The sequence below is a fragment of the Solea senegalensis genome, linkage group LG18 (genome assembly GCF_019176455.1).
Source record: "Solea senegalensis isolate Sse05_10M linkage group LG18, IFAPA_SoseM_1, whole genome shotgun sequence".
NCBI lineage: Eukaryota > Metazoa > Chordata > Actinopteri > Pleuronectiformes > Soleidae > Solea > Solea senegalensis.
Window position 1 is genome coordinate 10,418,239 of NC_058041.1, and position 24,703 is coordinate 10,442,941.

At 39.5% G+C, this 24,703-nt stretch overlaps 3 protein-coding genes across 3 annotated transcripts; 2 read left to right on the top strand and 1 right to left on the bottom strand.

The window, feature by feature from the left end:
* The first annotated feature begins 1,099 nt into the window (after nt 1-1,099).
* On the top strand, nt 1,100-7,263 carry kcng3 (potassium voltage-gated channel, subfamily G, member 3). The gene is made up of 2 exons (XM_044013317.1): nt 1,100-1,876; nt 3,404-7,263. Exons 1-2 carry the CDS (start codon nt 1,251-1,253, stop codon nt 4,050-4,052), a joined length of 1,275 nt encoding a protein of 424 aa, XP_043869252.1. The 5' UTR covers nt 1,100-1,250; the 3' UTR covers nt 4,053-7,263.
* Nucleotides 7,264-8,473: 1,210 nt separating this feature from the next.
* On the top strand, nt 8,474-13,395 carry LOC122759734 (cytochrome c oxidase subunit 7A-related protein, mitochondrial). Its single transcript, XM_044014800.1, has 3 exons — nt 8,474-8,636; nt 10,806-10,940; nt 11,916-13,395. Exons 1-3 carry the CDS (start codon nt 8,565-8,567, stop codon nt 12,054-12,056), a joined length of 348 nt encoding a protein of 115 aa, XP_043870735.1. The 5' UTR covers nt 8,474-8,564; the 3' UTR covers nt 12,057-13,395.
* A 6,548-nt stretch (nt 13,396-19,943) lies between these two features.
* pigf (phosphatidylinositol glycan anchor biosynthesis, class F) lies at nt 19,944-24,647 on the bottom strand. The gene is made up of 5 exons (XM_044014659.1): nt 24,267-24,647; nt 23,069-23,160; nt 22,140-22,256; nt 21,912-22,020; nt 19,944-20,268 (listed from the first exon to the last, which is right to left on the bottom strand). The coding sequence occupies exons 1-5, from the start codon at nt 24,492-24,494 to the stop codon at nt 20,155-20,157; spliced, it is 660 nt and encodes a 219-aa protein (XP_043870594.1). The 5' UTR covers nt 24,495-24,647; the 3' UTR covers nt 19,944-20,154.
* Between the last annotated feature and the right edge of the window lie 56 nt (nt 24,648-24,703).

A 24,703-nucleotide genomic window follows, 5' to 3' on the forward strand; every position in this document is an offset into this window, starting at 1 on the left:
GTATTATTGACCATTGTGTCATGAGTTTAGACACAAGCTTTTCTTAATTAAATTAATATAGAAGGTATTGGCTTGAAAAACACTTTTACCATAAAATTACATTTGAAAAGAAAAGTTGTATCAAGTCGTATCAAAGCTCACTATGCAAGAGACAGAAAAACAAATACAGCATTTCATTTTTAACCTCTTTTCTGTTTTCCTCTGGACTCTAGTGGAGGTGTCCGGTTTCCACTGCCAGAGGCAAGAATACCAAGTGAACACAGACAAACATGTGCTCAGGTAATATGTGACATAAGGTTTGCCTTAGGTTGAACGACACTTCTTCTGACCCTTTCTGTTAATTATTTAATTTGTCTAACACAACGTGAGAGACATGCTTTTCTAAATATACTGGCATAATATAAATACACTGTTTTAAGAATCAGGAGCAGTATCTGATGAACCTGCAGAAACAACATACAGACTTAAACAATTATGTATCTACTATCACTACTGATTTGTGCTATTGTAACCAGGACTACTAAGCAACTGCAGCCCTATCAAGTGTCTTCCTTAATGGTGAACAAACACGCACCAGGCAAGAAAATGTATTATCAGTCAGTTAATATTTACTCTGGATATTGTTTAAACCAACTATGACACGTTTCACACTAAGCTTTCAAACGTTATATCCTAATTGCAGTACAGATGTGTCCATTATCAGCAACCTGATCTAAAGTGTTTTCATAGTAACCTAATATTATAAAACCTTATTTCTATAACACTCATCTAAGTCCTTTACAAATATGGGGAAATAACACGCGCAAAACAAGACAAAAACAAAAATAAATAAATAAATAAATAAAAGACTATGATATTTTAAAACATTATAATCTTCAGCCTATTATCAAGTTTATAAAATTGTTGACTAAAATAACAGAGCTCAGTATACAACATTTTAAATCCACTTTGGAGAGGGAGCTCTGTAGTTTCCCTCCACGACTTTTTCTCGCAGTGCGTGGGTCCGTGCGCGCGCATGTGACATCACTAGTGGGATTGGCTGACTGGGGTGGAGAGTCTCCTCCACTGGCTTCAGAGGGACAAGGAGAGGAGAGGAGTTTCCATCAGCCACGCAGCTCATAGCAGGACCACTTCCATTCACCGTGAACCACGCCCGGGGAGACTGTGACCCCCACCTCCAAGTGTCCAAACTCCTGTTATGGAAGGAGGGATGGACTGTGAAGAGGAGTTTTAGATTATAGTTTGGCGAGATGAAGTTTGGGAAGAGTATCTGCGTGCTCAACGTAGGGGGAACCCGGTACGCCTTTACCCGCGAGGTGATCAGGGATTTCCCTCTCCGGCGCGTCAGTCGCCTGCATGCCTGTGCCAGCGAGAAAGAGGTCCTGGAACTGTGCGACGACTACGACCGGGACCGGAATGAATTCTTCTTCGACCGCCACGCGCAGGCTTTCGTGTTCATTATGCTGTATGTGCGCTCTGGTAAACTCCGGTTTGTCCCTGGAGTGTGTGAACTCTCCTTCTACACAGAGATGCTCTACTGGGGACTGGAGAGCGCGCACTTGGACTCCTGCTGCCAGAAACGCCTGGATGACAGGATGTCCGAGATCGGACTGGACACTTTGTCCGAGGGGGAGATCGGAGTGTCCGGGGATGATTCCCAGAGCCAGAGTGACTCAGTGCAGCGCAGTGCGCTCACAGGTCGCGCTAAATGGATGGAGAAAATGCGCAAGACATTTGAGGAGCCAAACTCTTCAATTGTGGCGCAGCTTTTGGCTTCTGTGTCCGTGATCTTTGTGATTATTTCTATGATAATGTTGTGCGCCAGCACCCTGCCGGACTGGGACACAGCCAAGAGAAACACTGTGGAGGAGCACAGGTAGGCGTTATAGTCAGGGGTCAGTTAAATTTAACAAGAACAGAGGAGAATGTTTCATGAGGATATGCATAATGCCTTTAAATGTGAAAGCGCAATGCGTGCGGATAATCAACAAGTGAGACTGTGCTCTGCAACTAGTGCGTAAAGTCAGCTCAACAGGCTAAACCCTGTCAAGGACGTGTTCCTCTCTTGATAAAGCACTTCATAAATAAATGAACACACGCATAAACAATGGGGGAGTCGCATGCAAGCTCCTGCAGACATTAGAGCAGCAGCCAAAGTCTCTGCGCACTATGTATTTATTATCCAGAAGAGAAATGGATGATACAAGGAGATGTTTGTCTTGATTTCATTGTTTTATAACAACAAACACATGCAGTTAGTTTGAAGCAATATAATAAAATACATGATAGAAAGCATGCAATACTTAAATGCAGAAAAATGTGTCCTTGTATTTAGTGAAGTTAATACTTGTCAATACATCATAATGACAAGTGGGAAACAGTTTGATCTTCACATGTCAGACAAGTTCCCCAGGAAGCAAATCAATAACTGATCTATATTATCTAAAAATATGTATAGTTGATTATTACAGAAAGCCCTCCTTTGCTTGTCTACAGTCCTTTCCCCCTACAATTCACAATTTTGCTTTTATTGGCTTGGCCAGTTGACACAACAGTACACAAATAGATCAAATACATGTCAGATTCATAATATTTCAGTTGCTATAATGCATTGAAAGCAGAAGGAGAGTGACTGTAAATTAGGTTGAGCAAACAAAAAGGAATGAAACCAGCTGCAGTGATCTTATTCTATCTGCTGTTGCACTGCAGTTATTTTAGCTTCATTTCTGGAGGCGCACAGTAAAAAAAAACAACCTCTGTTTCCACATGATTTTGGCCTGTTCTCTGTGTTCTGCCTGAAGCAAACTCTATATAAGGCTTGGTTATGTTCACTCGGGCTGGACATAGTGTTGATTTTTGGATCTGTTACAGTGGTTAGGTAATCAACTGAAAGTGTAGTTTATGCCCGGGATCAAAATAATTCCTATTTAATTTCATGACAGTAGATAATGCAATTCTCTCAGTTGCTCTATAATTTGGTTTGGTCCAATTGTTCTAATGTAGTTATCTTCAGGCTGTGTGGTGTTTGCATGTCCTGACTGCTTAAATACATGTATCACCTCACTAATTCAGTTTGATTGCCTCAATCAAGGGCATAATCATGTTGCATATGTTATATTCCCTCCTTGAGGGGTTTCTATCCCTCCCTCTGTGCAATTTCCTGGCAATTTTCTCATCGTCAACTTGCTGTGTGTTTGTCATTCTGCCCTGGTTTACTTTCCTGAATTGCATTTGATTTCTCCCCCCAATTCCCAACAATTTATTTTGCATCTGCTTTTCTTCCTCCTTCCTCATATATATTGATCACGAGTGTCTCGTCATATCATCTAAATCTCTCTGTAGCTCCTCTGCCATTTCCTGTTTACTGTCAGTTCAACTCATTTTTCTTCTCTTTTCTCTCTAGGATCGTGGAGGCAGTGTGCATTGGCTGGTTCACAGCAGAGTGCATAGTGCGCTTTCTGGTAGCCAGAGACAAGTGGGACTTCCTCCGCCATCCACTAAACATCATCGATGTGATCGCCATTACCCCCTACTATGTTACCATGGCAATGGCCCGGGCAGGGATGCCCGGTGCTGGGCTGGGGGTTGCTGGGGTGATACTGCGTGTGCTGAGGATGATGCGCGTGTTCTGGCTCATGAAGCTGGCCAGACACTTCCTGGGCCTGCAGACACTGGGGCTCACGCTCAGGCGCTGCTACAGGGAGATGGTCATGTTAATGGTGTTTGTCTGCGTTGCCATGGCAATATACAGTGCTCTGGCCCAGCTGCTGGAGCACGGCTTGGACTTGGGCACGCAGAACCCTGATTACGCCAGCATCCCGGCCGCCGCCTGGTGGGTCATCATCTCCATGACGACAGTGGGATACGGAGACGTGTACCCTGTGACAGTTGGAGGACGAGTGCTTGGGGGAATGTGTGTGGTGAGTGGCATTGTGCTCTTGGCACTGCCCATCACATTCATCTACCACAGTTTTGTGCAGTGCTACCATGAACTCAAATTCCGTTCTGCCAGATGTGCACGCAGCCTGTCCACAGAGATTCTACAGCAATAAAATAACATCGACGCCCATCACCCGTGGCTCTGCCGTCATCAGAGAGAAACTTAACAAACCAGTAAATCTGCCACGCCTATTGTGAATAACGACCAAATTTGACCCCTGCTCTTGTTTCTCTTGCCTGAGTCCCACGTTTGTTTGGTTTGATGAGTTCCTGTGTGTTTTCTGTCAGTTGTTATCGTTAAACTGCACACCTGTCTCCTCAACCACATGATTTGAACAGAAGAATAGGAGCACACAAATAATTATTTATTAAACACACTGGCACAGTCAGTCCAGTCTTGACAGTGACTACTGTTTACACTGTATTCCCATGGTTACCACTCCTGTGTGTGCTGCAGTGAGTGTGTGTGTGTGTTAGTCTGGCCATCAGCCGTTCACTTTGTCTAAGCTTTGCACCCAGATGGTACAAGTTACACAATATTGATGTGTGACCTAGATGCATTCTGTTAAACCTGGGAAATAAAATGAAAGATTGAGCATGTGAGTGCAATGTGGGAATGGAGAAGGGGGGTGTACACGTGGCTTATGTTGTCCGAGTAGCTTAAGCCAGTGAAAATTAAACATGGACACGGGTCAACAAGGCCTACAAGGTGAGAGACAAACACATGGACAGCAGATACAGGCAGATTGGGTGTGAAATTGTGTGGTCAAAGATTGTGGAACAAAAATGACAGAATGTGGAACAGGCCTGAGCACAAGCTAAATAGCAGAAGAAAGTATTGCGTCTCCATTATCAGCAAATGAAAGGCATTTTGTATTTCTTTGTCTCCAAGGCAACCTCATCCTCCAACATGTCAATCATAATGGTGGTGGATTTGTGTGCACACAAATAGGCCAGATCCCGTGATTATTATCCTGCTACCCTTCTTGTTGGCATGCAGCCCTTTTATCCCGTGATTATTATTGGGAGTAAGCTGTCATAAATACCTACCTTAATAAAAACAGACAGTCACATGGAGGGGAGGGAAAAATGAACAGCATGGGCTGTCACAGGTGATGGTTCTGACATTCATGATTCAGACATGTTTGCAATGCCCTTGGTTTGCCAAGATGATGTGATTTGTTGAAGAGACACATGATCCAAACAAACAAGTCAACACCTCTCCCACACAACAGTCTTTCTCTGTATCTCCTCTCCTCTTCATCCTGTTACCATCAACCTTCCGCTTTTAACACACACACACAGGTTGGTGCAGCCACTCTTTTTAGGACACAGCATTGATTTCCATTCATGAGGACAGCCGAAACAAAGTGTTATCCCTAACATTAACCATTACCTGACCTCAACCAAACCACCATTCAAATCTTAGATTTTAACTTAACCAGTTCCTCAGAAATTAAGTTCTACCTCATTAGGACCAGGTGTATGCTGGCCCAAACAATTATAAGAACACACACTCACACAAACAAAAGAAAGACAAACCTTGTCTCTCTGTCCTTAAACTTAAGGTCTGCATTTGTTATTTATTTGTAAACTCTGTGGCCTTGTATGGGTTAACAGTGTATTGTATACAGTACATATTACAATATCCTTGTTGTGTTGTCGATGTGTTTTAAGTACAGTTACTGTCAGAAACACGAAAAATTATAGATTCTGAATTACCTAGACTGCAGTACATGATGTTCAACTCATTTGGTTTTTTTTTCAAAAAGTCTCTCACCCAATGAATTTTGGCCAAACCTGACTGAAAAACATCCAAACCTTTTCATCAGTAGATTGTGTTATTAACTTGATCAATGTATGAGGTTCTGTAATAAAATGACTCTGTAAATGTCTGAATGTGTTATCACAGAGTACAAACCAAATGCTAATATGTGTGTTATAGGACTCAATTAACTGTTCAAGTGTCTAAAATATTTTCTTTTTTCTTTTTCTTTTTTCAAAGATGTGATTGAAGCATAAGGCATTTTCAGCACATCATCATTCAGATCATTCAGTCTTGACATGGTGACACGTAGTTTACGCGTCCGGACCTTCAGTGTGAGGAACCCCTGAGTCCATTGGGAAAGGCATTCAGTGAACACGTTTAATGGGCTGTACATCTAGATAATAAACACTCAGTATTACATTTAACTTAAGAAGAAAGATAAGATAGAAAAAATACACACATGGTCTCAAATTGGGGGAAAACACAGCCCCAACACAGTGTTCATTTGAGACAACTATGGGGCCATCTGCATTTTTTATTTTTTCTCAAATCATGGGTTGGGGTTTTGTTATGTATTTATTGAACACATTGAAATGTTCTTATAATGAATTTTACCTTCATTATCTCTATATGAGATAACAATTTGTAGTTTGAAGTGCATTTTTGTGGGGATATTCATTTCTTTCAAGCAAGAGTATGCCATTTAAAATAATAAGATGAATCTAACCAAATTCAGGAAATCACAGTGGAGTGCAAATTGCATCACATCACTCAGAAATGTTGACAATGAAATTATTATACGCACTTCAAAATTGTACTTGAATACACAGGTGACACCCTCAATATTGTATTTTTCTTTCAGCATTTATGGCACATTCACAAAGCCAAAAACACATAAATCATATTTTCTAAATGACACTGGCAGAAAGTGCAGTTCAAATATGGGGTTTTATTCCCACAGATAGTTTTGGTTTAGTTTGCAAATTTAGTACACTAATTAAATTTACTCAGGCACTTTGCTTTTACAATTTTTGTTCCTTTCCATTGGGAATTTGTAGCACTTTTTAAAAAGAAGAACTATTCCAAACTTATAAAATATACAATCTTCTTCTTCTTAAATTGTATACCAGCAGTTTTCAACTATCTTGGTTTATGAAATCTAACAGAAAAGCAGCGTTCACTTGAGAACTGTCTCAAGTTCTGATTGCCTAAAATATGTCAGCTGGTCCAACAAAACAAGATGTCCCTTTTTTAAACATTGCAGATAATACATTTTTCAGGTATGTACTGGATAATTTTGTGGATGCAGATAACAGCACATTTGTAAACACAAACCAGACCCACATATCTATAGAATTGTCAAAATATTTGGACTTTGGGATAAAGTGGAGCTTTAAACATTAAGAATCCCAAGCTTTTCATTTTCCTCCAGTATCTTCACAGTTTCCATTGGAGTTCCGTGTGACTGTGAAAAATAAAAATCTTCTACCACTTGAAGATTTTTATTTTTAGAAGCTATTATTACAGTATGTGGTGCTTAACCCACCTGACTTTTATATCCTCTGACTCTTCATTCCATAGAAAAGACGACTTTCTTCAGTCTGCAGAAAGACAGGACAAAATTTGACTTAATATATAGTATTACTGTATATATAGTATACAGTATTTTTACATTTATCGTTTGTAACATTGGGCAGTGTTGTGTAATCCGCTGCATAATGCACTATTACTGTACCTGTATATTTGTACATCCGATGTTTGCTGAGCCCGCCTGTGTTTTTTTCCAACACCTGTGTTTGTCAAATGTAAAATTAAAAATATTAAAAATAATTAAAGAAAGCTAAAAAGAGAAATAACAAACACAAATTTGGGTCACAAAACCTTTATTGTGCCAATTTCACCTTGGCGAAGCTACAGGGAACATTCAATCTACACACACATTAATATTTCATCAATTGTAATTATGTATTATAGAACAATATGTCAACTACTTGGGCTAACAGTGAAGATGGGGAATCCTTCGACAACATTAAGCTACTAACACCGCATTGCTTTAGATTTTACACAAGTTTATTTGATTAAAAAAACAAAACAAAACAAAACAAAAACCTCACATTGACGCACCTGCCAAAACATGAGCTCGCTGAATTTTAATCGGGCAGTGGGCGGGCCAGTCGATGCTTACGTCACTTTTAGTGGACGTGCGCAGCAGGAAAACCCTTCTACGGGTGGTTTCGTTGTAGCTAACCGCAGACATAATATTTCCCCGTGTTTTGGCGATTAAATGTCTTACAAATTCAGCGGCTTCACTCAGAAGCTGACGGGGTCGTCTCCCATGGCCGCCTGTGTTTTGACAAACACAGGTTTTTCCAACACCTGTGTTTGTCTAATGTAAAATTAAAAATAATTAAAGAAAGCTAAAAAAGAGAAATAACAAACACAAATTTGGGTCACAAAACCTTTATTGTGCCAATTTCACCTTGGCGAAGCTACAGGGAACATTCAATCTACACACACATTAATATTTCATCAATTGTAATTATGTATTATAGAACAATATGTCAACTACTTGGGCTAACAGTGAAGATGGGGAATCCTTCGACAACATTAAGCTACTAACACCGCATTGCTTTAGATTTTACACAAGTTTATTTGATTAAAAACACAAAACAAAACAAAAACCTCACATTGACGCACCTGCCAAAACATGAGCTCGCTGAATTTTAATCGGGCAGTGGGCGGGCCAGTCGATACTTACGTCACTTTTAGTGGACGTGTGCAGCAGGAAGACCCTTCAACGGGTGGTTTCGTTGTAGCTAACCGCGGACATAATATTTCCCCGTGTTTTGGCGATAAAATGTCTTACAAATTCAGCGGCCTCACTCAGAAGCTGACGGGGTCGTCTCCCATGGCCGCCTACAGTCCGCAGGTAAGACCGTGGAGTCAAAAGACACCGGGACGGCAACTGCAAAGACGTGACCTTCATATCACCACATTGAAGTATCTTTTGTGTATTATCTTTTGTGAGTTGCAACAGCCGTTACAACCAGAACACTCCTGCATTATTTAGTGTCTTAATGACCAGATATGCTGTTAAGTATTCGTTACTTTCATTTTGTTTTGTAATGTGGACTTATGGAAGTTAAAAGAAAACATTAAACTAGAGGCTTTCCATGTTTCCTTTTATGCCACATTTAATTTCCCCCTTTCCGTCAATGCCTTATCTCAGAACCTTTATTTAACCTGTATTCTGATGTTATTCCTGATATGTGGATGTGTCCTCTGTATGATTTAACTGCCAATTTTAAAATTCAATGGCCTGTCAGAGCCTCTGCCAGATGTGACCTTTGTTATTGCTTGTCTGCCCTTTACAGTGCAGTCACCTTTTTATTTCATCACTATGTTAGATTGCATGCAAGCTCCTTTGTTGTTCATTTATTCATCGTCTACCCCTTTATTCTCCACATGAGGGTCGTGGGGGGCACTGGAGCCAATCCAGCTGACATAGGGCGAAAGGCAGGGTACACCCTGGACAGGTTTCCAGTCCATCACAGGGTCACATAGAGACAGACAAAGAATCCACTCTCACACTTGTCCAGTTTGCCTAATCCCCAAAAATGTAGTATTAATAAATTGTCAAATGAGGTCACCAGCCACTCCAGGCCAGTAGAGATTTATATTCTATGACAGCACTGTACAATTATTTCCATCATTGAAGACTATGCTCGTTATTTTCTCACAAATTAATCATTTTGTGTGGAGAAGCCAATATATTTACTCTTGCATTCATGAAGTTGAACAAACATGCTGATATTAAAGTAGCCTTCAGTAATTTGATCACATTATCTCATCACTTGTTATTGTTTTATTGTCACCTGATAGAGATTATTTGAGACAGCCATATGGCACCTGGACCTTTATTAACTGGGTTTATCCACCTCTTCCAGTAATTAATGTTGGTGAAGATCAACCACAGCCTTATGTGACCTAACTGTTTTGATCCAAGTGAGGTTTTTATTTCAATAAGTAAAGCAGTAAAAAACACACATACTATGGATGTTTGTGTCATGATTTCAGAATTGTTACACTCTTAGAAACCAGTTTTCCTCAGTTGGTCCAGTTTTTAACATTAAACATTCATTAAATATATCTCATGGCCTGCAAAATTGAAACACAGTTAGACTGATGAATATCCAAGCTTTTTTAAGACCCTAGTGAGTGTAATAGCTGTCTTGGGTAATGACTCAAACGGCACTGGCACCACACCTCTGTGATCAGATACAAAATTAAAATGGTGCCCTTTTAGACTTTTCTTATGCAAGAATAATCGGCTGCCAGTGCCACTGTGTTTTCTTATGTCAGATTTAATTTCCCTGCTCCCACACACAAAATAATGGGTCTCCACTCTCCAGCATTGTAATTTTCAAAATTATGGTGGATGAGAGGCTCCCACTAACTCTGAGAATACTAGGGTGGCACACTTATCACCAATTAACACCGCAGTGTACCCCTGGTTTATTTACTTACAATATTATGAAAAATGAACAGCAGTTTTACACCCAGCTGAAGTGGAGCTAAATGGCCGTGTCCATATCACCGTGATCAAAATACTTGCAGTCTTCTAGTTTGTTAATTATCTCTCAAGCCAAAGTTGCACTGCTAATGTCAGTTATGGTTCGAGTTTTCACTGAGGAATCGTTTGGGATAAAATAAGCAGCAGGTTGAGCTCAGGAGAGTCTGTCCCTACAGTGAGGGAATAAACATCATTTGTATATTCAGACAAATGTCATTGTTTTTCAAGCAATTATTTGGACACAACCGAGACATTATTAACATCTACATCAGCAATACCTATATTGTATTTTGTTTATATGTATTGCCCTATTTTTATTAAAATTTAAACTTCAATTTTTATGTGTTGTCTTTTTTCTCATTCTCTCCACAATAATTGTCTGTCTCTTAACATAATCTTCAATAACATTTATTGATCTTGAGACAACTTTGATCTTATAATCTTGTCCATGTATGTCATTTTCATGCATTTATGAATTTTAAAGGAATTTGGATTATTTGTAACCACTTGTTGGTTTCTGTACAGGGACTGAAGCCTGGTCTGCCAGCAGAGGCCCCAACCATGATCTTTACCACTCCCACTAAGTTGTTGTCGGAGGCTGGGTCCACTGTAGAGTACATGAGACCAAATCGGGTTCCTGAGTTACAGAAAGTATTCCAGGTAATGAAAGACAGACTGAAAAAGATATCTGACTTTTTTCCCACCACCCAAACCTTCTACATTTTTCACAGTGATTGAACTTTTTAATTCAAGGAAAGTCGTGAGTTTATGGGGGTTCAGAGTTAAACTAGTTATTCAAAGCTGTGAGGACATATTGGTGTTGGGCTGTGACTGGTATTCATTTCACTCTCTTAAATGACCCTCTGCTTCTTTCCTCACTATTAATTTCAGGAGAGGCAGCTTGGGAAATAATAATCGACTCAGAAGTCTGGCAGAGTGATCACTCTGTCAAACTGACATCACTGTGTTGACTGCTGCAGTTTTTATAGCTGCTAGAACACTTTTTTATTGAACTGTCATGTGAGAGTCGAAAGTATAAACTTTTTGAAGATGTTGATTAAAAAACATTATTTCTTATTACAGCACTGTGAAAAATGTATTTTAAAACCACATAGACTAGAAAGTTGGGGAAAATGAACAGTAACACTTTACAGTACAATAAAGATATGGTAATAATATGGCAATAATAAATCAGGAGATTATATTACATAAATACCATATTTTTTCTGATGAAAATTCCAGCTTGGTAATAACAGTGGTGTGGTGATAATGAGATAATATAAGAGTAATACTCTTTTATAATATCCAATGAATTGCTTGGTGACAAGTATTTCTGTGTAAGCTAGGGAGGGGAATTGCTTCACGTGAAAATGCTTGTGAATAAAAATTGATAGTTACCATATTATTAGGTTTAAATTCAACCTTATGTCTCAAATGCATTTTTCATTGTTATTACGAAGCTGTTATTTGGCATTACCTTAATATTACTTATATATTCCAAAGTTATTATCATACTGTTGCTGGACTATAATGTAAAATGTTGCCAGAAAACCCAAATAGTAAATTTTTTTTAATTTTCTTCCCCAACCTCCTCCTGCTTTCCCACCTGCCCACTCCGCTTCCATCTTCTCTTAGGTGTCAGATGGTGTTCCCATTCATTTGAAGCGGGGACTTCCCGACAGGTTACTGTACCGCACCACCATGGCTCTCACTGTGGGAGGCACTCTATACTGTTTGGTGGCTTTTTACTTGGCAGCCCATCCAAGGAAGAACTAATATGACTGCCAGATCGACATGTCTTTTCTGCGTCAATCATCATTCATTGTCTCCTTCTGACCTGCCGTGCAGTCTCATGGGACTCTATGAAGAGAATTAATCACTTTTAAAACACCAGTGATGACGATAAGGATTTCTGTCTTTGTAAAAAAAATAAAAATGTCTGTTATTAAATTTTAAGGGGAAACAAAAGTCAAAACATGTGAATTCAGTCTTTTTCCGTTTTGTTTGTCTGTGTCATTGAAGAGCAGTCTACTCAGTAGGGATGCTATTATTGCCAGTCGACGCATGCATGGACACCATGTGTGAAACTCTATAGGGTTGGGAGCTGCCTCATTTCCCACAGCACTTACGGCTACCAAAATAGAAGCGAACATGTGATTGTTGTTTTCTTTTTATTTTGAAATGGTTGCAGCGCTCAAAGGGCTTGCTGTATTGCTGCACTAAACGTGTGTGCGAGAGAGAGAGAGAGAGCAAGCGAGCAAGCATGATGGAGACACCCCGTCTGGAACATAGCTGCTGCTCACTTGGCTTGAATACTGTCTCATACACGATCTATTTGTGTGGGCCCTGGTGTGATGTCAGATGCTTTTGTCAAGTTCAGAGGGAGGGAGGCCACCTCAGACGGACATGTTGGCTCGGAGCACCTTTTCTTCTGAGCGGTGAAAATGGACAACAAAATGCAAGCGAATAATGAAAATAACAGAATAACATGTTATAACAAGTAGAAGAGGTGTGAAAGAAGTCCATTATGGGACACTTTAGCCTCGTTAGCAGTATAGGTGTGTTATATTATTACAAGACACTTCCAATACAACTTTGACATGTCATACACAGCTCCAGAATCCTGGCCTGAGAATTAGACTTTTATGTGTACCTGAAGCAAGGGCCTAAATTCACAGCAGCCAACTAAAATCACCTGTACTATCAGCCACGAGATACATTCAAACAATGAGCTGAACACGTTATAGTCGTTAACAAACCACAAATTGAGCCTGTTTCCCCTTCAATGGCTTGTCAACCATGTCATTGGCTGTTACCATGGAAACAGGGTTAAGGAACCTTGGTGGCAAACCATTGTGCTGTAATGGTCAGTCTACATGTAAGACTAAGACTATGGATGTAATGGGTTTTCATCCATTCCCGGCCTATTTTTTTTTTTAAACTCGTGTCACAGGTCGTCTGTGTCTTAAACTCAGCTTTAACAAAAGAGTGATGTTTGAGACAGTAGGCCTTGATACATCGTTTCATGAGCACATAAATAGTCTGAACTGAAAAAGTCAGTGTTGGCTTTGAGAAGTACTATTTTCAATTTAATAAAAATGACATTTCAAATTTGCCATTTTTTAAAGATTACTATGTCTCTATACCATTGCATTAGTTAATTTTCCATTCAATTTTCAAACCAGTATAAAAGGGATGCAACAAGTTAACACAAGAAGCCGGTAATTTTGACAGTTTTGAAGTATATATTAGTGTTGTATTATGATGGCACAGCAGGATCGTTTTTCTTAAACTTTATCAGTGTATTTTCCTGCAGCCTAACAAGTGTTCAGAGACATTTCTGTGACTTTTAGGCTGACCTGTTAGGGAACTTTGGTGTTAGGAATGACTTTTGTCTGAATATTTTGACATTGTTTTGACTTTCTCATCAATTTTGACTTTTATTACTTTCATATCTAAGGGAAATTAATTTTACTTTGTTCTGTGCCTGTAGTTCACCTGTCCCCCTCAAACCAATGAGAAAAGTGGATAAGGCTTAGAAAAATACACTCTCATAAATCTTGTCCAATTATCATAACATTCAAAAAGCTAATTGAGATAAGGAGGGTTTTTAGAGCTGTCAAGAGGAACATTTACCAGTGCTTTGGAAGTTACATTTTATGGACTGAGCTTTGTGTCTGGCAGTTTGGGATCTAACGTTTCTGAGTAACCATTTACGGGTAAAGCTAAAGTGAATTTCTGGAATTGAAGGTGCAAATGGAGTCCAGAACCAATCTCTGAAGTGTCTCTCTTAGAAAATGGAATAATTATGATCACACATTAAAGTGTCTGAGAGGCCTCTTTTATCTTGTTGTGATAAGAAATCACGTAGCAGCTTTTCACTGAGGAATCCTTCAGCATCACCTTAATTTCAGCCCTCTGCATGCGCTCCATCCCTCTTGCATCACGACAGCCCACTCAAGCATCCCTCCGCAACAATGGGGCCCTCTGTTGTCGCTCCTCTCCCAGACAGGAGAGACATGACAACTCTCCAATAACATGTTTACCGCTCAATAGCAGAGCACTCCAACTGTTAATGAAGAAAGCACCTGGGGGAGCGTGAACACAGGAAACTGGGGCAAAGGGAGAGACAAAACACAGGAAGCAAGAGGGGTGTGAGGAGGGAGGGTGACAGAGTGGAGGATGGGTGTGAAATATAGGAGAAAAACTGAAAATTGGAGGAAATCTCTTCTCCCTATCGTATTACGAGGCACACTCTGCCGTTGTGTCATCTCCTAACTTGAATAGATTAAAAACGAGTTGCTTCATATTTACACACACACACACACCAATCACTGATAGTAAATTTTACGACTGCTTTTAATTCATCCTGATACACAGCAGTAGTGGACACGCAAACTGGGTACAGTATCCATACGAACACACAACGTTCAAAGAACGTTTCCCTAAGGTTCTCCTCAGGCAGGGGTCTGCAACCTGTGGCTCCCTGTAGCTTTGAAAAAAAAGAGGTTTATCTTTATTTATTTCTGTCATTCTTTCTTTCAAAGTGAACACTTATTTTTTTGCAATCAAGGCGATAAATGAAAGTGGTTTAATATTTCGTCCACTAAAATACCAACGTCACATCCTACAGGTCTATGTCAAATGTGATATTGAAAATGTCCCCGAACTCGATAAACTTGTGTTTGAAAAGTGGAGCGACATTCCCACCACTTACATGAAGTCGTTTGTACATGAAGACGTACACGTTAAGAGTCCTGTCCACATAATTATACTAGCAAGTTTTCCCAAGCATGAACTATATAAAATTCAAATAATTTTTCAATATTCATTTCAAAGAGGTAAAAACAGTAATGAAATGTCAACATTTGTACTTTTTTAGATTTCATAAATGCAACAAACTTTTTTTTTTATATGTATAGCATGTAGATAAAAATTGGGTGGAGAAGGGACAAAAAAAGGCTCTTATAATACTAAAACTTGTCCTAAGGTTAGTTATACCCAAGCCAAAAACAAACATTTAGAGAACATTCCCTGAGGCTTAGGTAGGAGCCGAAGGTAGTTGCCCCGTGGTATCCACACAGTGTTCCTGTTTGGTTGTTTTTTGGTATTACAACTGAAATGGAACGTTCTCAGAAAGTTGTACAGACGTTTGGAATGCATGCATTTAAACCAGCACTTCATACATTTTTTTGGAACCAATATAAAACATTTTTATTATGATTATCATTATTATTATTATTATTATTATCATTACTATTATTATTATTATTACTATTATTATTATTATTAGTACATATCATGCCCACTGCTATATGTCATAACAGATTAGCGAAACATTCATTCATTCATACATTGTCTACCCATATACCGAGACCAACAATCATTCACTCTCACATTCACACCTACGATCGATTTAGAGTGTGTCCAGTTAACCTCTGTATGTTTTTGGACTGTGGGAGGAAACCGGGGGAACCCAGAGAAAACCCACGCACACATGGGGAGAACATGCAAACTCCACGCAAAAAAAGCCACCGGGCAGACCTTCTTGCTGTGAGGCAACAGTGGCAGTCACTACCCCGTCGTGTGGCCCATTAAGGAAACACTCACTCATTCATCTTCTACCCTACCGCTTTATCCACCACATGAGGGTCACAGGGGGGCACTGGTGGCAATCCCAGCTGACATAGGGAAAAACACAGGGTCACATCCTTGACAGGTCACCAGACAATCATGACCACTGATGGACTGGTGTCCACTTGATGATCACTTTCAAAGTATCAGTGTTTCATTATTCATACGTTGACATGGTCAGAAAGTAAAACTGTGTAGTTTCACTTCAATTCTCCGCAGTTGGAAATTAAAATAGGGTGTCAGCTGTTGTATCTGGTGGATGCAGAGTGATAGTGATAACAAATGGAAAGAAAAACTATACCGACAGTGTGACAGTGTTGTGGAAACGTGAATAGAAGGGATTTATTTCTTTTATAAATGAGTAAACAGGGAGGATGAGTTGGAGGCACAAAGATAAATTTCCTGGGGGCTATTGTTTTGTTCTGTATCTCAAAATTGTGTTGTTTCTCATTTCTTTTCATCCAATTTATGTTCACGTGCTTGGTCCGGGAGAGGTTTGGCTTTCTGAGTTACATATGTTATGTTAACAATATTCAGATTTCATTTGTGTGAATAAGACACAGCCATGTAACCATCTGAACAAGATCATTCTACGTACAAGCAATAATCAGATTAAGATTTGTAGAGTATTCTGATTTTAATTGCCTGATGTAGATTAATTAATCTACATTATCAATTCATTTATTAATCAGATTCTCACATCCTATTGGATTATCACAGCCGTATGTAGATTGAGAACAAATATAACAGCAACTCCCGTAAACATCATCATGGATAATGTCCTTTTCGGAGTAAGGTCATTCGTTTTTATTTAATGGTGACACTGATGGTGCTTAATGACATGTTATTCATTTGGTGTTGCTTTCAGGCCACCAGTCAAACCTTACTCTAGTAATCACATGTCTGCACTGTGGCTTGGTTTCCACTACATTCTGAATAAGCCACCTGACTGCTCAGGTTGTCATGTTCCTTTCTTTTTTTACTCACTGCCTGCGTTAGTCTGTTCCTGCTGGTACTGACTGAGGTGACAGTGTACTGGGAGTTAATCAGAAAGAAATCAGAAAGTGCTTGCTGAAAAACAACTGCAAACATTGATTGTATTAACATTGTAGGCACTGAAAAAAAAAAGAGGCAGGGTTTCTTGTATTCACTACGGCATGAGCAATCTTTCCACACTGCACAGACAATGGGTGACATTATCGACCACATGAGAGCAGAGGGCACCTTACTTCAGTGTACTTTCTTTGTCTGCTCGTCCCTCCTCACAGGAATAATGCAGGAACAGAACAGCTTTGTGAATAGCAAACAAATGGTTGTTGCAAAAGCTTCATAGGAAGGGCTGGGAGTAAAGGGGGCAGGGAGTGACAAATCACCTTGTTTTACAATTGCCTGCCACAATAGCGCGGGCTGAGAACAAATAATGAATAAATAAAGTTCCAAGATTGAATGAGGGGAACATTTTGTGTAGCAGTAGCATGTGTGTGTGTGTGTGTGTGCGCATGTACCACAAATGGTCTTGTGCTTGTCTCGCAGATGAATCGACCTCAAGTCTGACTGAGCGCACAAGCAGCAGCTCCATCTAATTCTCTGTCCACAAAGTGCATCAATAACGTGTATAAAAACACTTGCAGGGACAAAAAGAGTCACTTCAAAAATCAACAGGCGTGACATGTGCTGTATGTATCCCCTTAGTTTTCTCAGATTGTATACATGCTCATGCTACACACAGGCCCTGGAATGAAATCAGAGTGTGATTTAGCCCAGATCAGGGCAAAATCAGCTCACACACCGGAGCCCAAGCTTTTTTCCAGGGCTCCACTCACCACTTACACTGCTCTTCACATTTAATGACGGATTGAGACAAAGATAGAAAGTCGAGAAAAATGGCATAGAGAGCAAAGCTAATGAAAGAACCGTTGTAAAGTCAGATTGAATTCCTGATTGGTGCTGTCAGTGTAGTACTACTTAAAGGGGTCCCTGTCTTTTCTTTATGGCGTTTTTTTTTTATCTCTCCTCGTTCTGTTTTTCCTTCAGGCTATTTTTCTCAGCTTCTCCCTGGCAACAACCTTGTGTAAGAGTTCAAATACAGGCAAAAAAAAAAAGAAAAAAGATCTCTCCCCCTGACCATGTGATGAAACTACCAGGAAATCCCCATCATCATACTGATGAGAACATTTTATGCTGCAAACAAAAAAATGACACAACTGAAATATACATTCCTGATGTATTGTAAGTGTTATGTATACTTTCGCTGTGGTTACTGTGCAGTGAGGGAGAAGACGAGCTGTGGGCAGCATGAGAGGAGGGAAATTAATGTCCCTAAAATGAAAGTGAATCAATATGGCTGCCTGAGGACGTGGAAAGCTGGAATGAGAATGAGAGCGGGAGAGGGAGGAGGGTGTTGAAATAGCGTTGGACCAAGATTAATGGCTGTTTAAAAAGGAACAAAATTCATCAGTGGTTCCCTTCAGGTGCAGAGCTCTGTGTGTGTGTGTGCGTGTGTGTGTGTAGTACACTTTGCAGTAAGTTTACACTTTGTATATATAACTGTCAAACTAACTTCCCCCATGTCCATGATAAAGTAATACTACTTTGTATTAGTTTGTAAATGAGTGTGACTCAACCTCTCCTCTTTTGTGCCTACACACACATACACATGTGTGTGCACAAACACAAACACTGGTTTCGTATTCTTTGTGTGGACACTCATAGACATAGTGCATTCCCTAGCCCCTTACCTTAACCATCACAAATAAATGCCTAGCCCTAAACCTTCCCCTAACCCTAAGACCAGGTCTTGATATTCAAAAAGCCTGTAGAAGTTGTGTGGACCAGCCAAAATATCCTCACGAAGACAGGTTTGTTTGACAATGTCTATTTGAGACATATACACACACACAGGTTCAATCAGCTCTCCTGTTAAAGGACTCTTGTTGACTTCCATTGTACAACCTAAACAAAACCTTTTCTCTAATCTTAACCATAACCACTTAATGCCTAACCCTAAATTTAACCTGTGTACAATTCAAATCTTAGACCTCAACTTAACCCTTAGTCCCTCAGAAATGAGGTTCTGCCTCATTAGGACCAGATTTTGGTCTCCATGAGGACTACTGGTCCTGACAAGGTCAGTGTTTATGCTAGAAAGGTCCTGAAGAGATAACCTTAACCATCATAATTAAATACCTACCCTTTAACCTAAACCCCAATTCTAACCCTAAAACCAGGTCTTAACTGCTCCAAAGCCCTTTTAAGTTGTGAAGACCAGACAAAAGTTCTGTTGTCACTTTCCCAAAATTTACCCACAAAGATACACATACAACACACACACAGTGATCCAACAGCACCACCTACAGGTTAAAGCGTTTTCAGATTCAGTTCAGATTTAGACATTCAAAAGCAAATCACTGATCCTGTGGAAATTTCAGCTATAAACACGAATAGGTCAAGTGTGTAAAATGTATTTTACTTTTCATAAGAAAAGATCAACTGATTAGAGCTCTGACTAATTATTCTTTTCATAATCGAGTATTTGTTTGGTTCATAAAATGTTGAAAAATGTTGATTGGTGTTTCCTAAACGTCTAAATGATGATTTTATCAAATGTTGTGTTTTGTCCCCAACCAAATCCTTGCAGTTTTAATGATGCATTTGTCAAATGGAGCAATGAAAACATAGTTTGTCAAATATCAAATAATCGTTATTTACAGCTGCCTAAAACAATGAATTATTGTTGTTTTTCACTCAGAATTAAGCACTACAGAGCTTACCATTACCACAGAGGTACACCATGTTTTTACAACAGCCCACAGTGGACAAACAAAATATCTTTTGAGTTTTGACACTAACTGAAGACTACATATGTTCTCCAACACACAAGGGTAAAGTGACGGATAGTCTGCTGCAACATTCAACTTCAGCAATATATATTGCTACATTTTAAACACTGTAGCTTTAACTCTTAAATCAATATTAATAATAATAATAATAATAATAATAATAATAATAATAAAAACATTCAGACCGTAAGATAATTCATATTTTATTCATTCAGCCTTCATGTGTACAAAACAATCACGTCCTGTCTGTGTTGCTTCAAAACCATCTTTCCCCCCGAGCTGCACACCGAATGTTCCCAATAAATACGAAATAAATGTTACTGCAAAAACATCAGAAATACAGTCATGGTCACATTCAAACACACAAACCCACACTCTGCACCTAAACATGTCAGTTCTTGTCACTTGCACTTATATGTGAGGTGTTTGCGGTGATAGTGGATCCACGCAGGAGCGGCGATAAGCCCGGTCAGGAAGCCAAACAAGGCGCCCAGACTGCAGGAAACAGGCCAAACCTACAAAAACGCAGAGAATGAGTGAGTCTGTTCATGCATCAAACGCTCAATCACTGCACATAGAGATAAAGAGGGGGGAAGAGAAAATACAGCTATAGTCTGTTGTCATGTCGAGTTACGCTCCAATTATTAAACTCCACTTCTCATTTGCATTTTCCTCCAGTCATTGCACAGTGAATTGCCTTTGCAATTAGAATTTTAATCTTTTGCTTTTTGACATGAAAAGATATTGGTTTAATTAAATAAAAAGAAATGGTGAATGGCGAACGGCTAATGGCTGAACACTGTGACGGAGCTTTGCTGTGTGCTACTGTACAGGCCACCAACTCTTTTCACTGGAAATCATTTACAGGAATACTCCGATTACTATTAAAAGAAACTTACAGTAGTATTAGGGACGTGTTGACATGAACACATTTAGCATTTATTCACTGACAAACAGTAGATCATCTAAAATGTCAAACCCCATACACATGAATTAAATAAATTAATTTCAATTTGACAAGTAAAAACTGATATCTGAAACTAGTTTTCACTAGTAAGAATGACGTCACAGACATCTACAACTACAATTCATACTAGTCACAGTTAAATTACGACTAGTCAAAATGACCTCACAGATATCGGTAATGGTAAATCCACATCAGTCAAACCATCGGCTATTTATCTCTACAAAGCTCCAATGACAAGTCACCCGCAGCTGCACTGTTCATATTTTAGGCTGCTGAATCATGACAGCAGTGAGTTTTCACTTTTCACTCTTTTTTGAGCCGAAGCTCTTTCCGTTAAGCACAAAAGCACAGGGGAACCAAATGAGACAGGACAACAATTCCCATGACCCCATGCTTCTTCACACAGCACAAATTACATACTGTGCATTTATGTCGAAAAAAAATAATACAAAGAAGAACCCTACAAGTGCCCTGTGCTGGAGCCCTGAGCCCCAGGGGCCAATTACCACATCATAACCTTTGACTCGGGTTGGGCTCTGGCTTTTTTAAACCTACCAATTATAAAGTTGATGTAGATGTGATTTGCGTTTAAATGTAAAACTATTTAAACGACAATAGCTGTGGTTGACCTGCATGGTCAACGGTTGCTGCATGCTGCTGCATCAAGCCCAGTCACTTAAAGAACAATAATAATAATAATAATCAATTTAACAACCCAAAAATGCTTCAGACTTTTTTCTAAATAAACTTAATATTGAAAGGAAACTAAATATTCCTACTTATGCCATTAAAAGTGCTTGGATAACGTTGGAGATCTCATTAAGTTAAATAAATTCATAGCCTATTTACCTTTATTCCTTTAAAACAAAATATAATGAATATAGCCTAATACCACGCTGAAACCCCCTAATTAACCTATTTTAATTTCTGCAACATTAACAGCCTACATGTTGTTATGAGAGGTTTAAAAAAAACAACCCGGGCTTGACTCAGGTTTGTGACTGAAAATTTAAAAAAACCAAGCAAGCCAATGTGATTCTAAGGCCGTGCAAGATTCACACCCAATTTCAGCATCGGACTCAGCCCAGACTCTAGGGCTATGCAGGCCACTAATTTTAACACAATGCAGGATGGGGACAACAGTCCAACAGTATACATTTTGTTCATCAGAAGTTTCTAGAGTGTGCTCACCTGCCACGGCCTGTCCCAGTCCAGAGGTATAGGGAAGGCTCCCACCCAGGCTCCTACCACTGTGCAGGCAACTGTAATCTGTAGACAGGTGTCCCACACTGACATTGCTCTGAAGATAAAGATGTTAAGAAGAAGTTAAATTTAATTCCGAATACACAAGATAAACATGAAACCAAAGCCAAAAAGACAGGGAGGCACTGAGAAAATAAAAGAAGATTTTGAGCTTACCCATGCCGACTGAAAACTCGTATCCAGGCCTGAATGTTGGGGCCAAGGACGCAGAGACACCTTAATGTGGTTAGAGAGGTCAGGAGCACAGCAAGGGAGAATGTCTCCAAGGCAGACCTGGGAAATTAAAACACATACATAAGAGGCACAGTCTCTCAACAGGGCAAAGAAAGGACAGAAATCATCAGATCATAATGATTATTGTATAAAATGCAATGCAATCGATTCAAGACACGTATATTAAGCCTGTCAGGTTAGTTTGGAAGTTGTGTCTTCAAAATAAAAGGCACAATTTCTCCTTTACAGCATTCTGCTTTTCTTTTTTCTGCTCTACATCGGTTCAGTTCAGAGCTTTGTTTTGCAGATGACAGACCAAAAACAACAACTATCAAACACAATGAACAAGGACATAGGACAACAGAACACAGCTCAACCAAGTCTCCACAATTCCAATCAAATTTTAAGTTTATAGGAATTGTCAACAAAGAGCAAGAAACAAACAGAAACACCAGTGCAATCAAGTATTCACAAACTGTGCAAATTATACGGCTTGACTACACATGGAACAATATAAAATGTGTATCTTTTAGTTTTGCCTCTGGGGAGCATGTATCTCCATCCAGAAGGAAGAGGAATGAATTTATCCAGGGGTGGATGATCACAACCAGACAGGATGGACCGAGCCTTCAGCAGAACTGGTCTGTCATAGATTTGTGTGAGTAAAAGCTGCTGAATGCCTGTCATTTTACTGGTTTCCTTGACCATTTTGGACATACAATTTTTTGTTCCATAGAAAAAAAAGCCTAACATAAAAAGTGATTAAACAAAAGGTTAATTGACTAAATAAAATATGTAAAATAAAACCATCACTATCTGTCACTCTCATAACAACACATACAGCATGAGCACCCCCACCACCATGTACTCACTCGATCAGGGGAGCTCCATAAAGAACCACCAGGGTATGGAAGAACAGGCACGACAAGAAGAAGTACAGGCAGGAACGAAACAACCGCGACAGCTGCAGAGAGACGTTCATAGAAATCAACAAAAATCGACATGTTCATCCAGGTTCAATAGTCACAGCAACTAATTTATCTAAAAATGAAATAAGAATGCAAGGGATTTTTGTGAATATGTTTAAAAAGAACACTTGAAAAGGGTGACTCTGGGGACTATTTATCGATTAATAAATTAATCGTCAACCATTTTGATAATCGATTCTTCAGTTTAAATGTTTTTTTTAATAATTAAAACAAACTTTCTGATTTTTCAGCTTGTTAAATGTGAATATTGTCTGGTTTCTTTGCTCCATATAACAAGGAAATCGTTAGAAAATTGTTTATTGTGGGGGTTTGAGAACATTGTAATTTCCAGGTTTGGTAAACAACAATTTTCACATTTGGTAAACACATTTTCTGACATTTTACAAGAAGTACTTGATTATTGAGAAAATTATCGACAGATTATTCGTTAGGTGCAGCCGTACTCAAAGACTAATTAAAAGCTTTATAAGGGCCACAGGGTGAACACATCCTACATAAAAGAAAAGTGGGGTGCTTTACAATGCCACTGGAAGAGTTGGAAAACTTAATTGAAAAGCAAAGGAAATCAACCAACTCACTAACTTGGAGAGAGTTTAATTAGTAAAATTTAATCAGATCACCAGTGTTTGGATGGCACAGAAGCAAACCACTCACTATCATGTGTGGTTGTTTTAAAATGCACAACTATTGGAAGATGATAAGAGTTAGCATGGAAAAATGTTTTCAGGTATGTTTTCATGGGTAAGATGCCCCCACAGCTTCTTGGTTTTCCCAAAGCATACATGTTCAAAATACTGCTGGTTGCCAGTGAGAAGGCAATTTAATTTACAGTGTTGCTGTACAACTTCCTTGAGTGACACAACTTAAGATGTTTAATTTTAATATAAGAGGTTATCAGGATTGTAGTCTGTTTTGCTCGTGGAGTGTCATAGATTGTGGAATCTTTCCATCATAGTTTGGCAAACTAGGGACCACCAAACAGCATCTTGCACAGGGCCCCCACGAAGGTCGAAACGGCCCTGATTATGACAGTGAATAATACAACAGTCGATACAGCTCAAACCAGCAGTGCCCTCCTCACCTTGTATCCCAGTGTGTGCTTCTTGGTGGGCGGCGTGACTCCGAGCAGCCAGAAGACGGCGACACTCACCACCGTCACCGCAGCGGACACCGAGTAGAGCCACAGCAGGTGAGTCCCGTACACTGAGAAGCCCGGCACGAACACGGCAGGTAGGACGGTAGCCATGAACACTGAAGCCGCGAGAATGGCGTGAGTGGACGCCATGGCTCTGATCTCATGGTCCCACATGACTGCGACTGCACTTGCCCGCGATTAAACTAATACGAAATTCGACACACAACTTGTTAAAAATGTTAATTTAACCGCAGGTATGCGGAACGGGTTGAGTATATGGATGGTTGAGTAACATGGACTAAGCGTTTCCACTTCCGTAAACATAAACTGCAATGACTTCCGCTTGGACTTCACAATAAAACTCCAATGTTGACCCAAATTTG

Coding starts and splice junctions, on each gene's coding strand:
- kcng3 (XM_044013317.1), top strand. CDS start 1,251: ATGAAGTTTGGGAAGAGTATCTGCGTGCTCAACGTAGGGGGAACCCGG. Junction 1,877..3,403: donor AACACTGTGGAGGAGCACAG/GTAGGCGTTATA, acceptor TTTTCTCTCTAG/GATCGTGGAGGCAGTGTGCA.
- LOC122759734 (XM_044014800.1), top strand. CDS start 8,565: ATGTCTTACAAATTCAGCGGCCTCACTCAGAAGCTGACGGGGTCGTCT. Junction 8,637..10,805: donor TGGCCGCCTACAGTCCGCAG/GTAAGACCGTGG, acceptor GTTTCTGTACAG/GGACTGAAGCCTGGTCTGCC. Junction 10,941..11,915: donor AGTTACAGAAAGTATTCCAG/GTAATGAAAGAC, acceptor ATCTTCTCTTAG/GTGTCAGATGGTGTTCCCAT.
- pigf (XM_044014659.1), bottom strand. CDS start 24,494: ATGTGGGACCATGAGATCAGAGCCATGGCGTCCACTCACGCCATTCTC. Junction 23,161..24,266: donor AGCACACACTGGGATACAAG/GTGAGGAGGGCA, acceptor GTCTCTCTGCAG/CTGTCGCGGTTGTTTCGTTC. Junction 22,021..22,139: donor CGAGTTTTCAGTCGGCATGG/GTAAGCTCAAAA, acceptor CTTTATCTTCAG/AGCAATGTCAGTGTGGGACA.